This window comes from Pteropus medius, unplaced genomic scaffold, assembly GCF_902729225.1.
Source record: "Pteropus medius unplaced genomic scaffold, Ma_sr-lr_union100, whole genome shotgun sequence".
Taxonomy (NCBI): Eukaryota; Metazoa; Chordata; class Mammalia; order Chiroptera; family Pteropodidae; genus Pteropus; species Pteropus medius.
This window is the reverse complement of record NW_024349225.1, coordinates 14,092,041-14,111,904: the sequence shown is the minus strand read 5'-3', so window position 1 is coordinate 14,111,904 and position 19,864 is coordinate 14,092,041. Positions and strand designations below refer to the sequence as shown.

General features: G+C 41.8%; 2 protein-coding genes across 6 annotated transcripts in view; one reads left to right on the top strand and one right to left on the bottom strand.

Annotated features, from left to right (window-relative positions):
- Positions 1-3,822, bottom strand: part of NME7 (NME/NM23 family member 7) — a 102,311-nt gene extending 98,489 nt beyond the window's left edge. For 2 of the 4 annotated variants that reach the window (XM_039881507.1, XM_039881509.1), the window contains exon 1: positions 3,694-3,822. In XM_039881507.1, the coding sequence (XP_039737441.1) occupies positions 3,694-3,696 (3 nt within the window). In that variant the 5' untranslated portion in view covers positions 3,697-3,822. The remainder of the gene's footprint in view (positions 1-3,693) is intronic. The other 2 variants (XM_039881505.1, XM_039881506.1) reach the window with 2 other exon arrangements.
- Positions 3,823-3,997: 175 nt separating this feature from the next.
- BLZF1 (basic leucine zipper nuclear factor 1) lies at positions 3,998-17,723 on the top strand. Of its 2 annotated transcripts, XM_039881511.1 has the most exons (7): positions 3,998-4,311; positions 5,346-5,418; positions 9,651-10,102; positions 11,404-11,603; positions 12,469-12,597; positions 14,858-15,077; positions 16,705-17,723. In XM_039881511.1, the coding sequence occupies exons 2-7, from the start codon at positions 5,388-5,390 to the stop codon at positions 16,888-16,890; spliced, it is 1,218 nt and encodes a 405-aa protein (XP_039737445.1). In that variant the 5' UTR covers positions 3,998-4,311; positions 5,346-5,387; the 3' UTR covers positions 16,891-17,723. The 2 variants fall into 2 exon arrangements, with proteins under 2 accessions (XP_039737445.1, XP_039737446.1); XM_039881512.1 differs by lacking the exons at positions 3,998-4,311; positions 5,346-5,418 and adding an exon at positions 7,719-8,071.
- The last annotated feature ends 2,141 nt before the right edge of the window (positions 17,724-19,864 follow it).

The window sequence follows — 19,864 nt, the reverse complement described above, 5'->3', positions numbered from 1 at the left end:
GTGATACCGTACACTCTGTGCTTTCTAGATGAATAATGTTCATATGCCACATCAATATGATTAAAGTAATAAGCAACTAGTAAATCTTTGAGGACCTGGTTCCTGAAATAAGTCCAACGGTGGAGCAGTGCCACCTAGTGTTCAATGTGGATTTCACCATATCCCGGCCTCAGCCATTCTACAAACACCCCTTGATCTAATGATTTATATGTTAAATCATTATAATTTTGCGGAAGTTCTAATTGAATACCAAAATAGGAATTGATTTTTTGAAGGAAATTGGTATCACTCATATGCTCTAGAAATTCAGTTTTCAAAAAGGAAGAAAACAGTCTCCACCTCTTTGTATAGCCACAGAAAAGCAGAAAACATTTACTCCCCATAATTTAAAAACCTAAACGTCTTGGCCCCAATTGCAGTAGACTAGAAAGAGCATGGGTTCCCAGGATAAACGGATTCAAGGCTGGGCCCTGTCACTTACTGGCTGCAGAATCTTGAGTGGTTTTTAAAAACCTGAGACAGTTTCCTTATACGAAAAAGAACTTACATATAGTAGGCATTTAATAAATGATAAATATTGACAATGAAGAAAAATAGGTTTCCCACTCTGATGTGTAAGTTAAGTTTCTTTTGCTTTTTAATATATCCAGTCACCAGGGCTTCCAGAACTGTTTTAATGAAAAGGCAACACATCAACAATTTCATTTCTCTCTAATCCTTTGCATAAAAAAGGACCTCAGCTGAGTTCTTTTTTGATTCCTCCCCCGACAAGCCTCAAGTAAGTTTAAAGCTTTTTTTCAGCCACTGAAGAAATTATCAGGTTCCAACAGCTACTCTTACGGAAGATGAGTGACATTCAGGGAATTCTCTTCACTTAGTGGCTTTCTAACATCTAGTAAATGACACAACAAGGTTTTAAAGAATTAAAAACAATGATTTTAAAAATCCTGTTAAACTATTAAAAGAATATGTTTCTCATGATATTAAAAAATGGTTTAGTTTGTGTGTGTGTGTGTGAATCTTTTTTTAATCCTTGAAAATTCTCCAAAATTCTCTTTGGAGCCTAATTTTGTTTTAAGATTACGGATTCATTGTACACATAGGAACAGTCTCTTGACAGCTCAGTGCATTATTTTTTTAAGCAAATCATTACTGAGGGCCTCCAGTGGCCAGACCCGGGAACACAAAGGAACACAAGAAATCAGCCGGGCCCTCCTGGAGTCCACTGTCCTCAGCACATGGCTGAGTCTTCACGGGGAGAACCAGGGAGTGGGTTAGAGGTAAACACCCTATGGTGTCTTTGAAAGTGGATGGACCCTGTTCTCCACCAGCACTGCCTTCCCAGGAGACTAGGGCCTCGGAGGGGATGGCGGAGACAGAAAGAGGGACAGGCAAGGCAGAGATGTCACCGCTTCTCTCTCAGCCTTGGGTGTTTCTCTTTTCTCTACCAAATTCGGGCTCTCTCTCTCCCTCCACCTACCTTCCTCCTTCCTTACTTCTCTCTCTCCCTCCACCTACCTTCCTCCTTTCTTCCTTCTCTCTCTCCCTCTTTCACTCTCCCTCTTTCTCTCTCCCTCCCCAAAACAGGTGCTGCGCCAGACAGGAGGGAGCACAGTATGGGAGCAAAGGCAGCACGCTGACGAGAAGACAGGAGTACTTCCCAACTTAGTCTCATCTATAAAATTTGGGGATAAGACTAGGTCGGGGGCTCACAAACATTCTCTTTTTTTTTTTCTTTACCAGAACCTATAGTAAGAACTGCAATTTCCATTAGAATTAACACATACAACTGGAAAAAAGTCCCATGAAACAATTCTGATCTCCAGTATGTACAATGTACTAATATTTTATACTGTTTTTTAAAGGCTAGCTGCTGTTCATAATTTAGAGTTCAATATCTACCAATGATCACAGCCTCAGTTCCAGAAACACCAGTATTACAAAACTCCAAAGTCCCTTCTACTTCTAAGACTTCATGATTTCATACCGCATGGGGCCTCTGTGATCTGGCCCGAGGCTACCTCTGGACCACATGTCTGCCTCTCTCCTTCACCCTTATTCTGGCTTTCTCATTGGTGGCTGGACAAACCAAGCAAGCTCCCACTTCAGAATCCTTGCATTTGCTGTCCCTGCCCCCAATACCTGGACCTCTCTACTGTTAGAATGACCAGGCCTCACTTCATTCACGTCTCTGTTCCAGTGTCACTGATCTAGAGACACTTCCTTGACCGTCCAGCTAAAGGCCAACCCCTCCCCACCCCAACACACACACACACACACACACACACACACACACACACACACACATTCTTCACTCTCTTCTCTCATAATTTTTTCCTAACACCAACACCTAACATTACATTATGTTTATTTGTTTATTGTGTGACTCCCTATCCCTAGAAAGGTTAGCTCCATATAAGCTGGACTTTGTCATTCATTACTATATCTGGGTGCCTAGAACAGCGCCCCACATGGAATAGGGACTTAAAAATATTGTCAAATGAATGAATGAATCTAGAGCTCTCTCTCAGAATAGAAGAGTCCACTGTTTTTGACTTAGAATTCTAGATTATCTCTGGTGATGAAGAGCCCTTGATCAAAAATAGTTCCCTACACCGGGGCTCTACCAAGTGACTAGGGGAACGTAAGTGGAAAGTATGCTTCTTTTCAACTATGTTTTCAGAGCATCACTCTTCTTGCCTCAATATTTGTGCCTCTCTTCCTTCTCCAAGCATGCATGCAATACCTACCTCTGAGGGGCACTGGGAGTTAGTTGAAAACCTTAAATGCATTTTAAAAAGGGAAAACATTATGTAGCTATCAGCCACTATCACTATTAAAATTGCAGCTGTGCGATGCATTTGTCGGGTGCTAAAGTGAAGAAAAGAAGGTGCAGAACGGTGAGGGGGACAAGAGTAACTGGAGATGCTACTTTAGCCGGGGTGGACAGGGGGTCCTCTCCTACGAGGTGTCATCTGAACAAAGAAGGAAGTGCAGGAGCTTTTAGGGCAAATGGAGAAGTGTGGCTGAAGGGCACGTACATCTGGGGGAACAAAAAGACGTAAACTTTTAAAAATATACGTCTGAAAAGGTTCAACCAAAAGGAATTCGCTTAAAAATTCTACTAATAAGAACACCTCACGTACTTCCAAAAAGTCACCAAATGTGTATATTTTGCGCCCATTCACGGCGCACCGAAAGGGGCATCTGGATCAACAAGCAAAAACGTTTACAAGAAAGGGGGGGAAAAAGCTTTTGCTAAGCATTTAACTGTACAGGGCACGAGGCTTTACCCTGAACAATAAGCCACTGTGACGTAGATCCCTATCCTGTTTGCAATGCCCTCTGGAAAATTTAAGGAATCGATGTTAATATTAGTATACATAACTTTGGATTTATATATATTCGCAAGTTAAAGGAACCCGGAAACTCAATGAATGAAAAATGAAATAGCAAAAGCTTTAAAGGTACCCCTAAGCTTTCCCTTACATTACTCTACAGGCTCAGCAGTGCCAGAGTGGAATTCAGGGTGCTGCGAGGAAATCGCAGGGACAGCTCCCCGAAAAAAAAGACAATGGGGCTCAAGTGGAAGAGACGGGGAAGCCTCGAGTGTCCACACGCCCCAGGAGCTGGACCCGGACGCTGCGTAATCAAAACCCCGAAGCTGTTCCTCTGGCCTTGCCTAGCACTCACCATAGTCTCAGGAGCTCAGCACAAGGAAATAGGTGACGCCGGGACACGACGACAGACGCCAGCACCAACACCAACGCCCGGTTACTCCGGCAACAGAGCCCCGCCTACGGCCGGACGCTGCGTGGGACGCCACGGCCCCGCCCCCTCATCCCTAGTGGCTGGGAGTAATCGAAGCTCCGCCCACCCAGCCGGCAGGCCCGCCCCTTCATGCCGTGCCCGGGGCGACGGGACACCGATTGCTTCTTTCCAGTGTCGTCACTTCCGTTTGGTTGACAGATGACCCGGAAGTTCAAGCCGCTATGCGGCCGTATCCGAATATTATAGTTTATTTTTAAACAAGTATCTATCCAGTTCTCGCTCACTAAAGCCTCACACCGTACGGTCTGCGTTACTTGAGTTTAAACGCACCACGGAGTGCGTTTACCTTTTTCTCTGGGGAACGTATTCCGGAAACGAAACCCTGAGTAAGAACCGGAAGTGGTTAGTAGTGAGCTAGACATTGATGCGGGGAAGGCCTGGGCGGGTGGGCTCCGAACGGAAGAGGCTGTGCCAGTGATACCGGGCCGGAGAACCTGGGACGGGGAGCCCCCCGGGACTGGAAGGGTGAGACTCTCAGAGGTAAGCCCCACGACGGGCTGCCGGAGCGAAGCGGCTGCTGGCAGGGGCGGAGGGCTGGGTTGGAGCTCGGCGTTCGGCCGCCGTGGATCTGGGGAAAGGTCGCCCAGACGCGGACGGAACTTCGGTCACGACTCGGCCGGACGGCAGAAGGTGTCGCTCCCACACCTGCCGCCTGCACGCCCGTTTCCACCTGCGCACCCACCGCCACCCGCTTCTCGGTGTTTGCCGGCGGACACGCGTGTGCTTGTCGGTTTCGCCGTGCATCTTCCCAGCGCGGTTTCAGGGCTCGTTGCTCGTTCGAAGGGACTTTGGAGACCTGTTTTCAGAGCAGCAGACGGAGGGTTCGTGACTGGTGAGGAGGGTAGTCATGGAAGACCCTGTGCCGAGTTATAGCGAGTACTCAGAGCGATCATTTTTGTGGTGGAACCAGTTGTCTCTGTAGTGTACAGCTCATACTATATTAATACGGCATTAGCGGCTCCTTTCTTCTCGTGTTCTCCAGTGAGTCTTGGTCTACACTGTAAGATCATGTGTACATTTCTGAAAGCGTATGCTATGGCATTTTAATTTTATTACCAAGAAAGTGAAAAATTGAGTTATGAATATTTTGTTGCTTGCTGAACATCTAAACAGAAGCTCCTCTCTGACATACGTAGTGAATAAATTAATGTCAATAATGTTTCCTGAGAAAGTAATTACTCTAATTACTTTAAATTTTCTGTTTTCATAGCAGTGATACAAAAGCTCCTGCAGTCGCTTCAGTGCTATTTCTGAACTAAAATTCAGGACATATATCCCATAATTGAGAGTATACTGGTGAGGACAACAGTGAAACAAATTTGAAAGTAAACCACACCTAATTTTTTTTTTCTTTTTTGAGATATCACCTGTTATTAAAGGGACATGAGGGACACTTCCTTTCTAAATGCATGTTACCGAATACAGAAGCAGGAAGAATATCATATTTAAATTACAGGGACCGAGTGAATGTGTTTATATTATATTGTTTTAATTTTCTCTTTATACATTTTTAGGTTTTTCAGTAGAAGTCTTGGGGTGCATTCATTGGTTAAAAAATGACTACTCTTGAGAGTTTAGAAACTAAAGGTAAGTCTTTTCTTTCGATGGTAATTGTTTTTGAAACATGACATTTTTGACGGTAGGATGAAGGGATGTTTGAGCCAGGTAGCTAAATCTCATAGAGCCCTGGGGAATCATCTGAGTTTCAGATCTCTTCATGTTTGTTTTGTGATGCAGTGCTTGCATTTCAGGTATGTACAGTTGAGTGTTGACATCATTCATGGTACTTATTAGATGACTGTGCTGTTAACATAGCTATGTTCTCTAACCACTGGAAGATTAAACTAGGTGGGCAAAGGGCGGATATAAAAGATCTCTTTCTTGTTGCATTGGTTTGCTACGGCTGCTGTAATAGAGTATCACAGACTGGTGGCTTAAACAAAAGAAAATTATCCTCTTACAGTTCTAGAGGCTAGAAGTCCAAGATCAAGGTGTTGGCAGGACCATGCCCCCTCTGAGGGCACTAGGGAAGGATCTGTTCCAAGCCACTCGCTAGTTTCTGGTGGTTTGCTGGCAATTTTTGGTATTCCTTGGCTTTTGATCATGCTGATTTCTTCCTTTACGTTCACATGGCAATCGTCCTGTGTATGGCTGTGTCCCAATTTCCTCTTTTGGTAAGGACGGCAATCATATTGAATCAGGAGCCCACCCTAATCCAGTGTGACTGCGTCTTAATTAGCTATATCTGCATTGACTCTGTTTCCAGGTAGGGTCACTTTCAGAGGTATGGCAGGTCAAGACTTCCACATACGAATATTTGGGACGGGGGGACACAATTCAAGTCTTTACACTCGCTAACTACAAGAGTTACTTTTTAGTCCTGTCTTGCTTGTCCTCTCTGTAACATTTCATACTGTTATAAAAATGCTGGACACTTAAGCCAAGTGTTATCCCAAATTAAAAATCTATTGTCATTATTAGACCTGTTTTCCAAAAAGTTTATTATTATTATTTGAATTTCATCTTTAAAATTTTGTTTTTTCTCTTATGTAAGTACCTATGTAATATCTCCAGTTCTGTGTCATGGCTCACAAAGCCTAACATATTTATTATCTGGCCCTTTATAGAAAAAGTTTGCCAACCCCTATATTAGAATGTTATTTGTTCTTTCCCTACATTTCACTGCCTTGGGGAAGGCAGTAAGAATGAGCCATAAACCTTCGATATGTTTTAATTCTTTGATAAGTGGTCACAGATAGAAGTAATGTTGATGAACAGTTGGAGAATTGTTTTGTTGATTCCCATCAGTGGAGAAAGACGTGGGTCGATGTTTTGCTTTCCTTAAGCATCACTCATAATTATGGAGCTGGTACCACAGATCGTTGTCTCCCACTTGAGAGGAGGTAACTGCTCATGAATGTGTCCTGGATTGTGCCTAGTGCATATGTAATAAAGGTTTCTACGTGTGTCACAAGGAAAAATAGAATTATAAAAGGTAAGTTACTGGGTGAGAAAATGGAAGGCCTCCTCGCCCATCATGTTAGCTAGAAGCGCCCTCGTTACAGAGAGGGAGCCGCCACGTGATGTATAGGTACTCATAAAGGCTTGAGTAGGTAGAACGTTTAAATAAAGTTAAAACTAAATTTTGGTCGAACCAAGTTGGTTGACTCTCTTGATTGGAATTTTATGACATATTTTGTTTGAAAAGATTTCTGTTCAATGCCCGTTGATGTTTCAATCTGTAGTTAATTTATGATTCTACATTACTTCGAAATACCAGAATGTCTTAGTGTTAAAATTAAATCAGCATGAGATAGAGCTGGACAAACTGAAAAACAGATTTTACAAACATGGGAACAGGCCTTTATTTTTAAAACAGTTCAGTGGAAATTCTCCTTCTCAATGCTGATGTGCTACAGTGCGAACCAGTATACCAAACCCTTTATTTTACTTTCTGAAGTATCACTTTGTTCATCTTTTTGAAAGTAGAATTGGTCCTAAGGCCCAAGGGATGTTTTAGTTAACACTTATTATATAAATGACAAAACATTTCATTGTAACGTTTTGTAAATTAAGACACTATAGCCCTGATGTCTTTCCACCTCCTGTCTAAGTAACATAACTTGGGATTCCAAGTGCATTGCCATATATATAGGAAAAAGTCCCGAAAAAGCTCGTAAATGAAAAAATTGTTCTACAATCTGGAGATATAACTTTGTAGGACTTTAATATAAAAGCATAAAAGTCAGAATTATACTTTATGCCATTAATTAAACTTTCTTCCCGTAAGATCCAAAGTTTATTAGGGATGTTTAAAAATAATAATAATAAAAGCAATAGGAGCAAACATTTAGTGAGTGCTTCCTGTGCCAAACAGCATTCTAAACACTTGGCGTAAATTCGTATTTACTGCGAAGTCCTGCATTAGATCACGGGCATCACGAGAACCGTCGCTGTGTGTGCTCGTCCTTCACGCGCCTCGTTATCACTGTTTCGTCAGGGATAGCGCGCTCGGAGCGAGGCGCTCTACTAAGTATAGCAGTAAACAGGACACGAAGTCCATACCTCGTGGCACTTACATCCTGCTGGAACTCCTGTCCTCCATCTTGCGCTTCCTGTTCTTTCTAGTATGTCATCCGTTCTTTCTAGGCTCGAAGCCACTACTGTCTGGAGTCAGTGAAGTTAACCCTTCCTTGGAGAAAGGCATCTCAGTGAAACTCCTTATGCTACTCAGTTTGAGGTGAGGCAGAAGTGGGGAAAGATGTTTCTGCGATTTGCCTGGAGCAGTGGTCATGTAGTAGTGAGCATAGCTGCCTTCTGAAAATTATCCGAAGCAAGGATGGCTAGCCAGGTTTGGCTTGTAGGAGGGAAGGTAATTTATTTCAGTTGAGCAGATTAGTTTGGTAAACGTGTGTGGCAGTGTAGTAAGCATTTTGGAAGAAAGGGTTAGAAGGTACCACTTATTGAACACCTGCTATTTACTTGTGTGAACTTGGACTTCAAGACACTTAAAGAGGCAGTATATGCAGTGGTGAAGGCCTCAGTCTTTGCAGACAGACTGCTCAGAATTGAATTCTGTCTCTTCTACTTACTGGCTGTGTGGTGTGGCCCTCAGCCAGTTTCTGAGCCTCTTTGTGCCTCATTTTCTTCATCTATGAAATAAAGCTGTTCATAGCTACCTCAAGGCCTATTGTAAGGATTAAACGAGTTATATGGAAAGTAATTAACATAGTGTTTTGTATATGGTCTTTTGTAAGTGTTGGTTATTTGTTACTTAATATTTTCTCATTTAATATTCAAGTTTAATACTACCCAGATGTCAATATTATTAAATTCATTTCATACAAGTTAAAAGTGAAGCTAAGATAATTGTAGGATTTTGTCCAGGTTTGTCTGGTAGTAATGGTGGTACTTCAAACCCAGATCTGGCTAATCCCGAAGTTCATCTCATTTCTGTAACACCAGGTACCGTCCACTTGCCCTCAATGTGCTTATAAGACCTATTGGGAAAGTGAAATTAGCATGTGCAAAATCCTTAAAATGATCACTAGGGTTCACGGTTAAGTTTCAAACTGAACGCGAGTGAGTGCAGTGTGTGCTGCAGGCAGTCAGAGGGTGGGAAGATTTACTACACAGTGGAGCTGAAGCTGACTCCTTAGGGTAACTTAGAATCACAGTGAGTGGCGCAAAAAAAAAAAAGAGAGGGGGAAAAAAGCCATTTAAGAGAACAAGAAATAGCAGGAACAAGGGCCTGATTAGAGGCCTCGGAGAGAAAATACTGAATAGTCGGGTTGGGTAGTTTGTGCAAAGCATTCTTTGCCAAGAGTTCGCAAAAACAGATGAGTCTATTTTAGGTAACAGGTTCCAAATACGCGTATATCTAGCCGATGCTTACATTTAGCTAACATCGTGGTCTACAGTGTGCCAGGCACTTGATCGTTTTGTATTTTCTTACCACAACCCTGCGGCACAGTTGTAACCATCTCCGTTGTGCAGATTAGGAAACTGAGATTCCCGGAGGGTTAAATCGTTCACCTCGGGTCATGCCAGGAAGTGGACGGAAGTCAGGACCAGATATTCTGATTCCAAACCTTGTGCGTTTTCTAACAAGACAGAAACCATTTACTTAAGGGAAGCTTGAACCTGTGGGACTTCGTTTGTCTTTTTTTGGACACACGGTTGTTTTGAAAATTAGTTTTTACTCTGAATTTTTCCATTCCTGTGAGTGCCAGTAATTCGGAATGTAGGGTAAAGCGGTGTCGGCCTTCTCCTGGCATTTCTTTTCAGTAAGTAGTTAGGCTGTGTTCTCCCTTTTTCAGTCGCCCCTGCTTCGGCCCCAGTCCGAGGAGCGGGGGATGGAATGGAAACAGAGGAGCCGCCTAAAGCCGAGATCACCGCCGGAGTCCACCCCACAATCACCGCCGGAGTCCACCCCACAAAGCTTCCCGCCCTTCAGAGCCCGCGGAAGAGAGCGGAGAGCCCGGGAGTCCTTCAGCTGGGGAAGATTCTCACTGAAAAAGCAGTGCAAGTCGAAGCTGTCAGAATATTAGTGCCCAAAGCAGCCATAACCCACGTCATCCCCAACAGAAATGCAAAGGTGCAGTCTCTAGGGCTTCATAAAGGAGAGCTCCTTGGTCAGGCAGAGGGAGCTGTGGAGCCTCGGAAGGAGCTCTCAGAGGTGAAGAACGTATTGGCAAAGCTCAAGAACTCTGAAAGGAGGTTACTCCAGGACAAAGAAGGTCTTTCGAACCAGCTCCGAGTGCAGACAGAGGTAAGAACCGCCTCGCGGGCCCCAATGCGGATGCTCTTCACACCTGGCCCTTTCTAAGCCCCCGTGTTCAGAAACTGCACTTCCTCTCGGGAAGGCAGTTGCCATTCGCTATAGCCCGTCATCTCTCTAGAAAGCTTCCTCTTAAATTTCACATTCTCTCTCAGGGCCTCTGGTAGAACTAGATCATGTTGGGAACTCATACTCTAAACCAGGTAGGTTGAAGATGGGCGCGTGAGGTGCTCTGGGCAAGACCACCTAGTGGTGAGGAGGTTACAGTTACAAGCTTCCAGCCTTTGAAACTGACTCATTAGCAACCCCTGTTTTAAGGATCCATAAATTCCAAGCCCTTTTACCTCTGTACCTAATGCTTGGAATAAAGAGAATGGCGCGGTAAGTAGTGGTCTCATCATCACAAATGGAAAACTATGTATCGTGCTTAACTGTGTTTCTTTAACCTTTACATCTTAGTAAACACTGCCTCACCCTCCACTTCCTTTCCTATTAGACGGACATCCTTTTGCTAGATGTTAGACGTGCTGACACCATGGTTAGTGTTGCTTTCTCAGATATATTGTAATACATGTTTAAATGACTAATTTCTAATTATAAAAGTCATATTTATTTATGAACATGTTGGAAAATACAGAAAAACAAAATAGTGCCACCTATAATCATACTATGCAGATATAACTGCATAATTATATGTGCTATTTTTGTTTTATAACCCGCTTTTTTAGTTCTTAATGTTTTCTTATGTCACAGAATATTCTATTACAATATCATTATTACAGTAACTGTTCTTCAGTGGCTGCACCATGTACCAACACCTGTTATTGGACATTTACATTTTAATTTTTTGCATTTACAGTAACAATGTACAGAATGTGCTTGTCCATACCCTAAATACCTTCCTTTGCTTAAATTCTCAAAAGTGAAACTCCTAGGGCACAACAAAATTAATTTTTAAATGTTGAATAATATTAAAAATCACATAAAACAGTCTGTCATATTTTTTAACAAAATTTATTTTTTTGTTTTTAAGTGTTGACTGGAAACAGTTTGTAATTTTTACGATAATGATTTATACCCTTTAGAAGAGGCTCAATTTATAACCACATGGGTTACAAACCACATGGTTTGTATATATATATTATGAAACTTAAGTATTTAATATCACTTTTTGATCTACACTTTAAGTAATGGAGGCACAAATTACACAAACATTTCTCTTTTGTTCATTTTGCTACATTAAAGTCACTGACACTACTTTGAGCCTGTTACATTGATCATATGCCTTCTAGGTCAATCGTGAGTTAAAAAAGTTGCTGGTGGCTTCTGTTGGGGATGATCTTCAGTATCACTTTGAACGTCTAGCGCGCGAGAAAAATCAGCTTATTTTAGAAAATGAAGCTCTAGGGCGAAACACAGCTCAGCTTGCCGAACAGCTAGAGCGGATGTCAATACAGTGTGACGTATGGCGAAGTAAATTCCTCGCGAGCAGGTATTTTCTGTTTTAAGTGGTATTTCCTGTGCTAGTTTTGGTCTGTTAGATTTTGACCCCTAACATGAGAAAGTAGATTGTCGTGTGAAAAATCCTGACCCAAGTTATTAAAGTACTTCATGTATAATCGACGATGTGAGTGCTCCCCGCTGTGGATGGGCATGCAGTCTCCCTAAATGGAGAAGTGCTTTCAGAAAGAGCCTCCCTCATCCCAGCAGATGATGCTCTTGAATTAAATTCCATCATCTGCAGATTTCTCACAAAACACCACAGGTGTCCAGGCTGTACTTTCGTTGATGAATAACCTTTCAGGAAGGTGTTTCTTCGTGTCTTAACGTCTGTGATACTTCCTAGTAATTGACTGTACTCTTAAAGTCCGTTTCTCATTGTGCTGGGATAGGGCGCTCTTTGGGGAAATGAACTTCCTGTTCATCGTCTTAGCATGAACGTTAATTAAGTTAATTCTCACTGAACAGCTTAAGAGGCAAGACTATTGTACAGAGTATCGCAATATGTAACTTTTTTAACATCTTGATCAAAACTGATAGTAACATTCTAAGAGCAATAAAAGTCTGGAGTAAGATTGTTAAGGTACATTCCAAAAGTCACTGCATAAGGAAAGTAAAAGAACCATTTCCTTGGTCATTCTGTAAATGAATATTTTAATTGAATCCCTTTAATGAGTTCTCAGCTCATTAGTAGACATTTTAAGCGCTTCCTAGTGAAGATTTAAAAACAGAAGTAGTTTGACTGTGTCAGAGCTTCTTTGTAAGCTTTTAAAGATGACAGTCACAAAGGCAGCACGTTAACTCCTCTGTCCTGTTACTGTCAGAGGATTCTTGCGTAAGAGCCGAGTCTTTTCCAGGGTTATGGCGGATGAGCTGACCAACTCCAGAGCGGTTCTGCAGCGCCAACACCGTGATGCGCAGAGTGCCATACGAGACCTCCTGAGTGAACGGGGACAGTTCCGGCAGGACATGGGCGCCACCCAGAAGTATGGCACTTGTTTACATTTTGAGCTCTTCTACTTTACCGTGCAGTTTCTGTTATTATGATGATTCTTTAGTGTTTCTACATTTAATAACTTATTAAACATATACTTCAGTAGCATTTCAAAATAGATGCCTAGGAGAGGGAGGAAGACTAAAAAAAATAGCAGATATGATCTTACATTCTTAATTGGGGAGAGAATTAGTCATATCTATAAGAGAAGCAATCCCTAGATTTCAAAGTCGTTTTTGGTTCTGTTTGTAGCACTTTTGTGTAATTTTTGGTGAAAACCAAAAAGTACACCTGTCTTTCCTTTGGAAAGAGATCTTTTTGATGACCATTCTACAGCATTAGAGCTTACGTTCACGTCCATCTGCTCCAGAACTATCAAAATTGATGGTCTTCCTTAAACGTGCTTTGTGCTGCTGTATAATCGATTGATTACAAATCGAATCAGTAAAGGCAAAGAGGAGCTCGTAGGGGAAATCGTAAGAATGAAAACAATGTATCAAAATACCAGACTTTGTAGGAGGCAAAGTAGTGTTTAAGAGGAAAATTTATAACTTTAAATATTTGTTTTAGAAAAGAAGATTGGTCTCATCGGTAATCTAAGCTTCCTCCTTAAACACAAAGAGCAAATTAAGCAAAAGAAGAAAATGGAAACGATGAGAGCAGAAATAAGTGAACTAGAAAGCCAAATCCTGGTTCTTGGAAAAGATAAATTTTTCTTCTAAGTATAATTGCGGGGGGGAGGGGGGTGGAGAAAGATACACATAACCCGTGTCAGGAATGAGAAGGAAGAGGGGTACACTACAGATTCTACAGACATAGAAAAGGTAACAAGGGTATGTTACGAACAACTCTGCCAATAAATTCAACAACTTAAATGAAATGGACAAACTCTTTACAAGGCACAAACTAGCGAAGATAACCTAAAAAGGTGTAACCTATTAAAACAATTGTATTTGTAGTTAAACCCTTCCAGTAAACGCCAGGCCTAGATGGGTTTACTAGTGAATACTAGTAAACATCTAAGGAAGAAATAAAACCAAATTTACACAAACTTCTAGAGAATAGAGAAGTGGGGAACAATTTCACCTCATTGTATGAAGCTAGCATTATCTTGATACCAAAACCAGACAAAGACATTGCAAGAAAAGTATAGACCAATATCTCTCATGAATGTAGATGCAGAAATCCTTAACAGAACTTTAGTGAATCAAATCCACCAATGTACAGTCATGCGCTGAATAATGATGTTTTGGTCATAATGGACCCACAGTGGTCCATAAGATTACAGTGGAGCTGAAAAATCCCGATCACCTAGCGACGTGGTAGCCATCATAAGGCTGCAGTGCAGTAGTTACATGCGTTTGAGGCGATGCTGGTGAAAACAAACTTACTGCGCTGCCCGTCACATGAAAGCCTAGCACGTGCAATATGTACAGCCCACGTACTAGGTAGTGATCATAAGCGACTGTGTTACTGGTTTGGGTACTTACTCTACTGCACTTTTTATCATTTGAGAGTATACTTTTTTTACTTAGAAAAACGTTTGCCGTACGCTCTGCCAGCGGCAGCCTCATACATCTTGTGTCTCTTTTTGCATCGTTTTCTCTCGTGCTTGAGTTGACCTCGGGGTGTTTTGTGCAGTCACCTGCTGTCCAGGCTTGCAGCCCAGGAGCAGTAGGCTGCACCGTAGCCCGGGTGCGCGGTAGGCTGTGTCACCCGGGTCTGGGTGAGTGTACTCGGTGATGTTCACACGTGACAAAAACGCCCAGGGACGCATTTCTCAGCACGTACCCCTGTCGTTAAGTGGTGCGTGACTGTATACAGATTTTTAGACATCATGTCCAGGTAGGTTTTAGCCCAGCGATTTTAGGTTGGTATATCATTCAAAAATCAATTAATGTAACTCACCAAAAAAAGAAATACCATGTAACTATCTTAGTAGATGTACAAATCAAATCAGTAGTTCTGTACTACTAAATGAGCAGCGTATTTATAGTATACTTAGAGCATACGAGCATATTTTACCTCTGCTAAAATACAACAACTAAAAACAGATCTGTTCAACGATGTCCAGACAATAACCTAATAAACCATTAGTGCTTTCTGTAGTCTAACTGATTTTACCAGACTTCCTGATTTATTAAACTCTGAAAGATAAGGGAGAAAGAAACTATGCTTTCACAACTGTTTCACACTTATTTAGTGTTGCCGATTCCCTGTTAACGCTCAGTGGCCCTGTGTGTCCTGCGCAGGTTACTGGGGGAACTGCTCGTCTCCCTGCAGTGGGGAGAAGCGCAGACTTCCTGCCCGGGCGCGCAGCCCCGCAGCACGGCGGAACTGGCACTGATAAATCACAAGCTGGCAAAAGCAATACATGCGCATCTTCTGGGAAACGTCAGCACCAGTGGTCAGAAAAAGATTCTGTCAGCAGATGAATTCTGCAGCACCCCAGCAGAAAAAATGGCTGAAACGGTAAGATGCTTCTGTGACGCTCTGGAACGTTTACTGCTGTCCTGTTCTCCTGGAAAGTGCCTGGCGTTGGGAGGTGGGACATATGGGATCGCAACTCGATCTTATGCTAATGAGCTTGTGACCTGGGAGAAAATTGTTTCCTCTTCTGAGCTTTAATTTTCTCAAACAGTATTACTGTATTCATAAGGAGAAAAATGTAATTGTTTCAGGAAGGACCTATTTTTTAGCTACCGAATCACTGGTAATCCTCTTCTTGAGTTCATTTTGATATGCAAACTACTATGTAGAATTTTTAATTTAGTAACCATGAGTAGGTAATAGATTACTTCTGCCCTAAGAAATGATGTCATTCCCACATGTAGATGTGAACGTGCAGACCTCGTGCCTGCAGATAGGCCGTGCGTCTCACGCCTCTGACATTCTTTTCCTTCTGCCTCCACTGTCCGTCCAGCACCTCGCAGCCTTTAAGAATCGGCCCTCCCTGCATCTCGCTGGCAACCTCGGTGTTCCTTCCCGCAGGCTTCCGTTGCGTTCTGCACATACATTTATTATAGCCCTTTAACAAGTTATATTGCGATTGTTTGATTCTCCATCTCCCAAACTATAAGCTCTTTAAGGGCGGGGACTACATCTTATGGTTCCTCAAGGTCTGGCATAATCCTTTGCACATAATAGGTACTCAGCTATTTACTAAGTGAATCACTAACTAAAACTAAACTCATCATCTTTATCTTTTCTGTTCACATTTTGTATTCGCTTTGCTGGGAAATTGTGTCACTGCCTACTGCAGTCGCTGCCAGTGGGACCTGGTATAGCTGACTTGCTCCTTCTTTCTTGAAACACTCTCTTCCTGTGGCTTATGGAAGCACCGCTTTTCACAGCTCCTCTAGAAATGCAGTGCCTACCTCCTCTGCTCCGTCACCCGCCCTCACGCGGTGACAGTTGGGAGACTATGAAGACGAGAAACAGGATCTGCGAGCCAGAGTCGCCGTGTGTCCTTGCCCTTACTTGGAGAATTTTTTCAGCCCAAGAGTCCCTCCTGTTGTGGGTCTTAGTGAAGGAAACAGGAGGGGGAAAGTCAGAGCTGAGACCTGGGAGAGCATGGCGTCCATGACACCCGAGGGACAAGAACACGGTGGTTAGCATAGTGTGTTTGTGGAAATTAGAAACAGAAATGAAAAGCCATTTGTTTAATAAGTGATTGACAACTCTGAAACGAGATTTCAGCAGAAGAGTGAAGGTGGGATCCTGGTTCCACGCAGAGGCACGAAGGACTCAGGAAGGTCGTGGGCATGTAATGCAGTGGTTAAGGGTACGAACTGACCTCACTTAAGGTAGAACTGATGTCATCTTGTTTTCTGGTTTTCATCAATAGCCATTAGAGAACATTAATGTCTTCATTTTAAAAAAATAGGTACACTAGGTAATAACTAGACGTTAAATTTAGAGCTTTTCGAGGAAAGGGACTCGTTCTCTAAGCAATCAGATTCACCATTCAGATGTTATGTGTATGGCAGTGACACATTAATGAATGGAACTTTATGGGTAGTTAGTTAGACATCAGTAAAACAGAGGGCATTTACAGTCCCTACTGGATACATCTGACATTACTTCTTATTTTCCTTAGGTTCTGTGCATTTTGGACCCAGCTACCTGTACAGAACACTCACCTGATAATCCATTTTCTGAGTCTTCACCAACCACCTTGCTTGCTACGAAGAAAAATATTGGGCGATTTCATCCCTATACTAGATATGAAAACGTAACTTTCAATTGCTGCAGTCACTGCCAGGGAGAGCTGACTGTGCTTTAGCGTTCAGCATGCTGGTGGCATGCCACGGGCACCTGCTCGTCACCCACGAGGCTTTATTTGGGAGCGGGGATCACATACTGCTAGAAGTCATCTCACTTTCTCTTTAAATAATACATGTCCCCGGAGATGGTTCATATACCAGACTCCAGATTACCCTTTCTTAATGTCTCAGGGTAAGAAAAGAATGAAACTGGGCAGGTCAGTTTCGAGAATGCTCTCAAGCATTACGTGATGCTTTTCCTAAAGGGCTCTAAAAGGAAAAAATGTATACCTTTTAGGACCTAAGTTACCGTTTATCTTGCTATATATATTTATAGGAGCAGATTGAATTTAGTTTGATCAGAATCAAAGCCTGGTACACGACAGCCGCGGGGCACGTGCAGCCGCGCCGTTCGCTGACTGGTCTGCAGCGGGTTTCTGCGGAGCAGCGGAGCGGAGGGAATGAAACACGGGCCGCAAAGCCTAAAATACTGTCTCGCCCTTCACAGAGCGTTTTCTGACCCCAGCTCTGAAGTCGTGACGGCTGGCGGGGCGCTGGGGGACGGAGTGTCCTTGCCCTTTTCAGGCTGCAAAGGAGGCTTATGAAACTACTATAGGTGAAGGGAAATCTTTTGAAAATAAATGCTATATGATAGGAACATCCATCCATTAATTTATACTATGTAATAGTTATTATTGTACAGAGTTCAGTTTGGGATGATGAAAAATTCTGGAAATGGAAAGTGGTGACGGTTGTACAATATAAATGCACTTAATGAATTGTCATTTTAAAAAATCAATTTTATATATATTTTACCAGAATAAAAAATAATGTATACCCTTGTAACTTCAAATTACAGTACAGTTCTGCAATGGTTGGTTTAAGAGTGTCTATAATAACTATAATAACAACAACAATAATAATTAACTGAACTAAACAGAAAAAAAAAAGAAGATCTCAAAACAGCAACCTAACATTATACCTTAAGAAACTAGAACAAGAAGAGCAAACAACCCAAAGCTAGCATAAGGAAGGAAATTAAAATTAGAGCAGAAATAAAATAGAGAATAGAAAAACAACAGAGTATCAAGGAAACCGAAAGTTGGTTCTTTGAAAGGATCCACTAAATAAACAAACTTGTATCCAGACTAAGAAAAGAAAAACATGCAAATAACAAATCAGAAATGAAAGTGGGGACATTATTACCAACTTCATATAAATAAACAACTGTACACCAACAAATTAAATAACCTAGATGAAATGGATAAATTCCTAGAAACACAAGAATTACCAAAAATGACTCAAAAAAAACAAACTATGAACAACTATGACAAGGAAAGAGATTAAATCAGTAATTGAAAATCTCCCGACACCAAGAGTGAGCTCGAATGTAAGCTGTGGGTGCTGTATAACAATCGTGTGTCACTGTAGGCTCACTGGTCGTAACAAGCACCACTCTGGTGAGGGATGGTGGTAGTTGGGGAGGTTGGGGAAGTGGGGGAGCAAGGGACATACGGAGACTACTTTCTGTTCAATTTTACTAGGAACCTAAAACTTCTCTAAAAAATAAAGTCTACTAAAAAAGAAAAACCTCCCCACAAAAGTCCAAGACCAGAAAAGTTTCACTGGTGAATTCTACCAACTGTTTAAAGAATTAATATCAATATTTTCCATCTCTTCCAAAAAAATGAACGAAGAGGGAACAGGGAACACTTTCTAATGCATCTGTGAGGCCAGTTTTCCTCCGATACCAAAGCCACACCAAGACCACAAGAAGAGCATCCACAGACCAATATCTCATGAATATAGATGAAAAAAATGCTCGACGAAATACTAGTGAACTGAATGTAACAACATAGCAAAGGAATTACACAGCTTGACCAGGTGGTATTTATCAAGGGAATGCAAGGTGGTTCAACACAAGAAAATCAACCAATGTAATATAGCACATTAAAAGAACAAAGGAGATAAATCACAATCATTTCACTTGATGCAGAAAGAGCATTTGATAAAATCCAACATGCTTTCATGATCAAAACATTCAGAAGAGAAGAAGAGGAATAAGAAGAATAGAAGAATAAGAATAGAACTTTCTCAACTTCATAAAGGGCATTTATGGAAAACCCACAGCTAACATCATCCTCAGTGGGGAAACACTACAAGCTTTTCTCCTAAGATCAAGAGCAAGACAAGGATGGTGACTCACCACTGCTGTCCCACATATGCTCAAAGTTTCAGCCAGATTAATCAGTCAAGAAAAATAAAAGGAATCCAGTTTGGAAAGGAAGAAGTAAAACTATCTCTATTCGCAGATGATACTATCCTGTGTATAGAAAATTCCAAAGAATCCACGCACCCAGAAAAATGTAGCGCTACTAACACATTCAGCAAAGTCACTGGGTACAATGTTAATGCACAAAAAATCATTTGTGTTTTGAGAACAGAATCCAAAAAGAAAATTAAGAAAACATGTCCATTTGCAATTGAATCTGAAAGAATAAAATATCTTTGAATAAACTTAACCAAGGAGGCGAAAGACTGTACACGGAAAACTACAGAACGTTGCTGCACTAAATAAAAAGACATCCTGTGTTTATGGATTGGGAGACAGTATTAAGAAAGCAGTGCTACCCAAAGCAATCCCATCAAAACGCCAAACATTTTTGCAAAATGTTATGGAATATTTAAATGTCAAATTTGTTCTTATCTGTTATCTGTGTTTTCTCACCTTGGGTTAAGTGATTAAGGTACAAATGCCTAGGAGGCCAGAACCTGGTCTTCTGAAGCTTTAAGAGAACTCTGACAGTGATCCCCCACTCTCCATCACACCTGCATGTTTACCTTGGTCTTCCACCCCTTAAAAGCTTATCCATGTGAAGGGTGCCAGTCTTCAACACATCGGATTCTCACATAGTCTGAAATGTTTCACAAATGTCTACCGACATGTAACTTTACGACATAACTGAGAGAAAGGATTTTGCGGCCACACAGGTC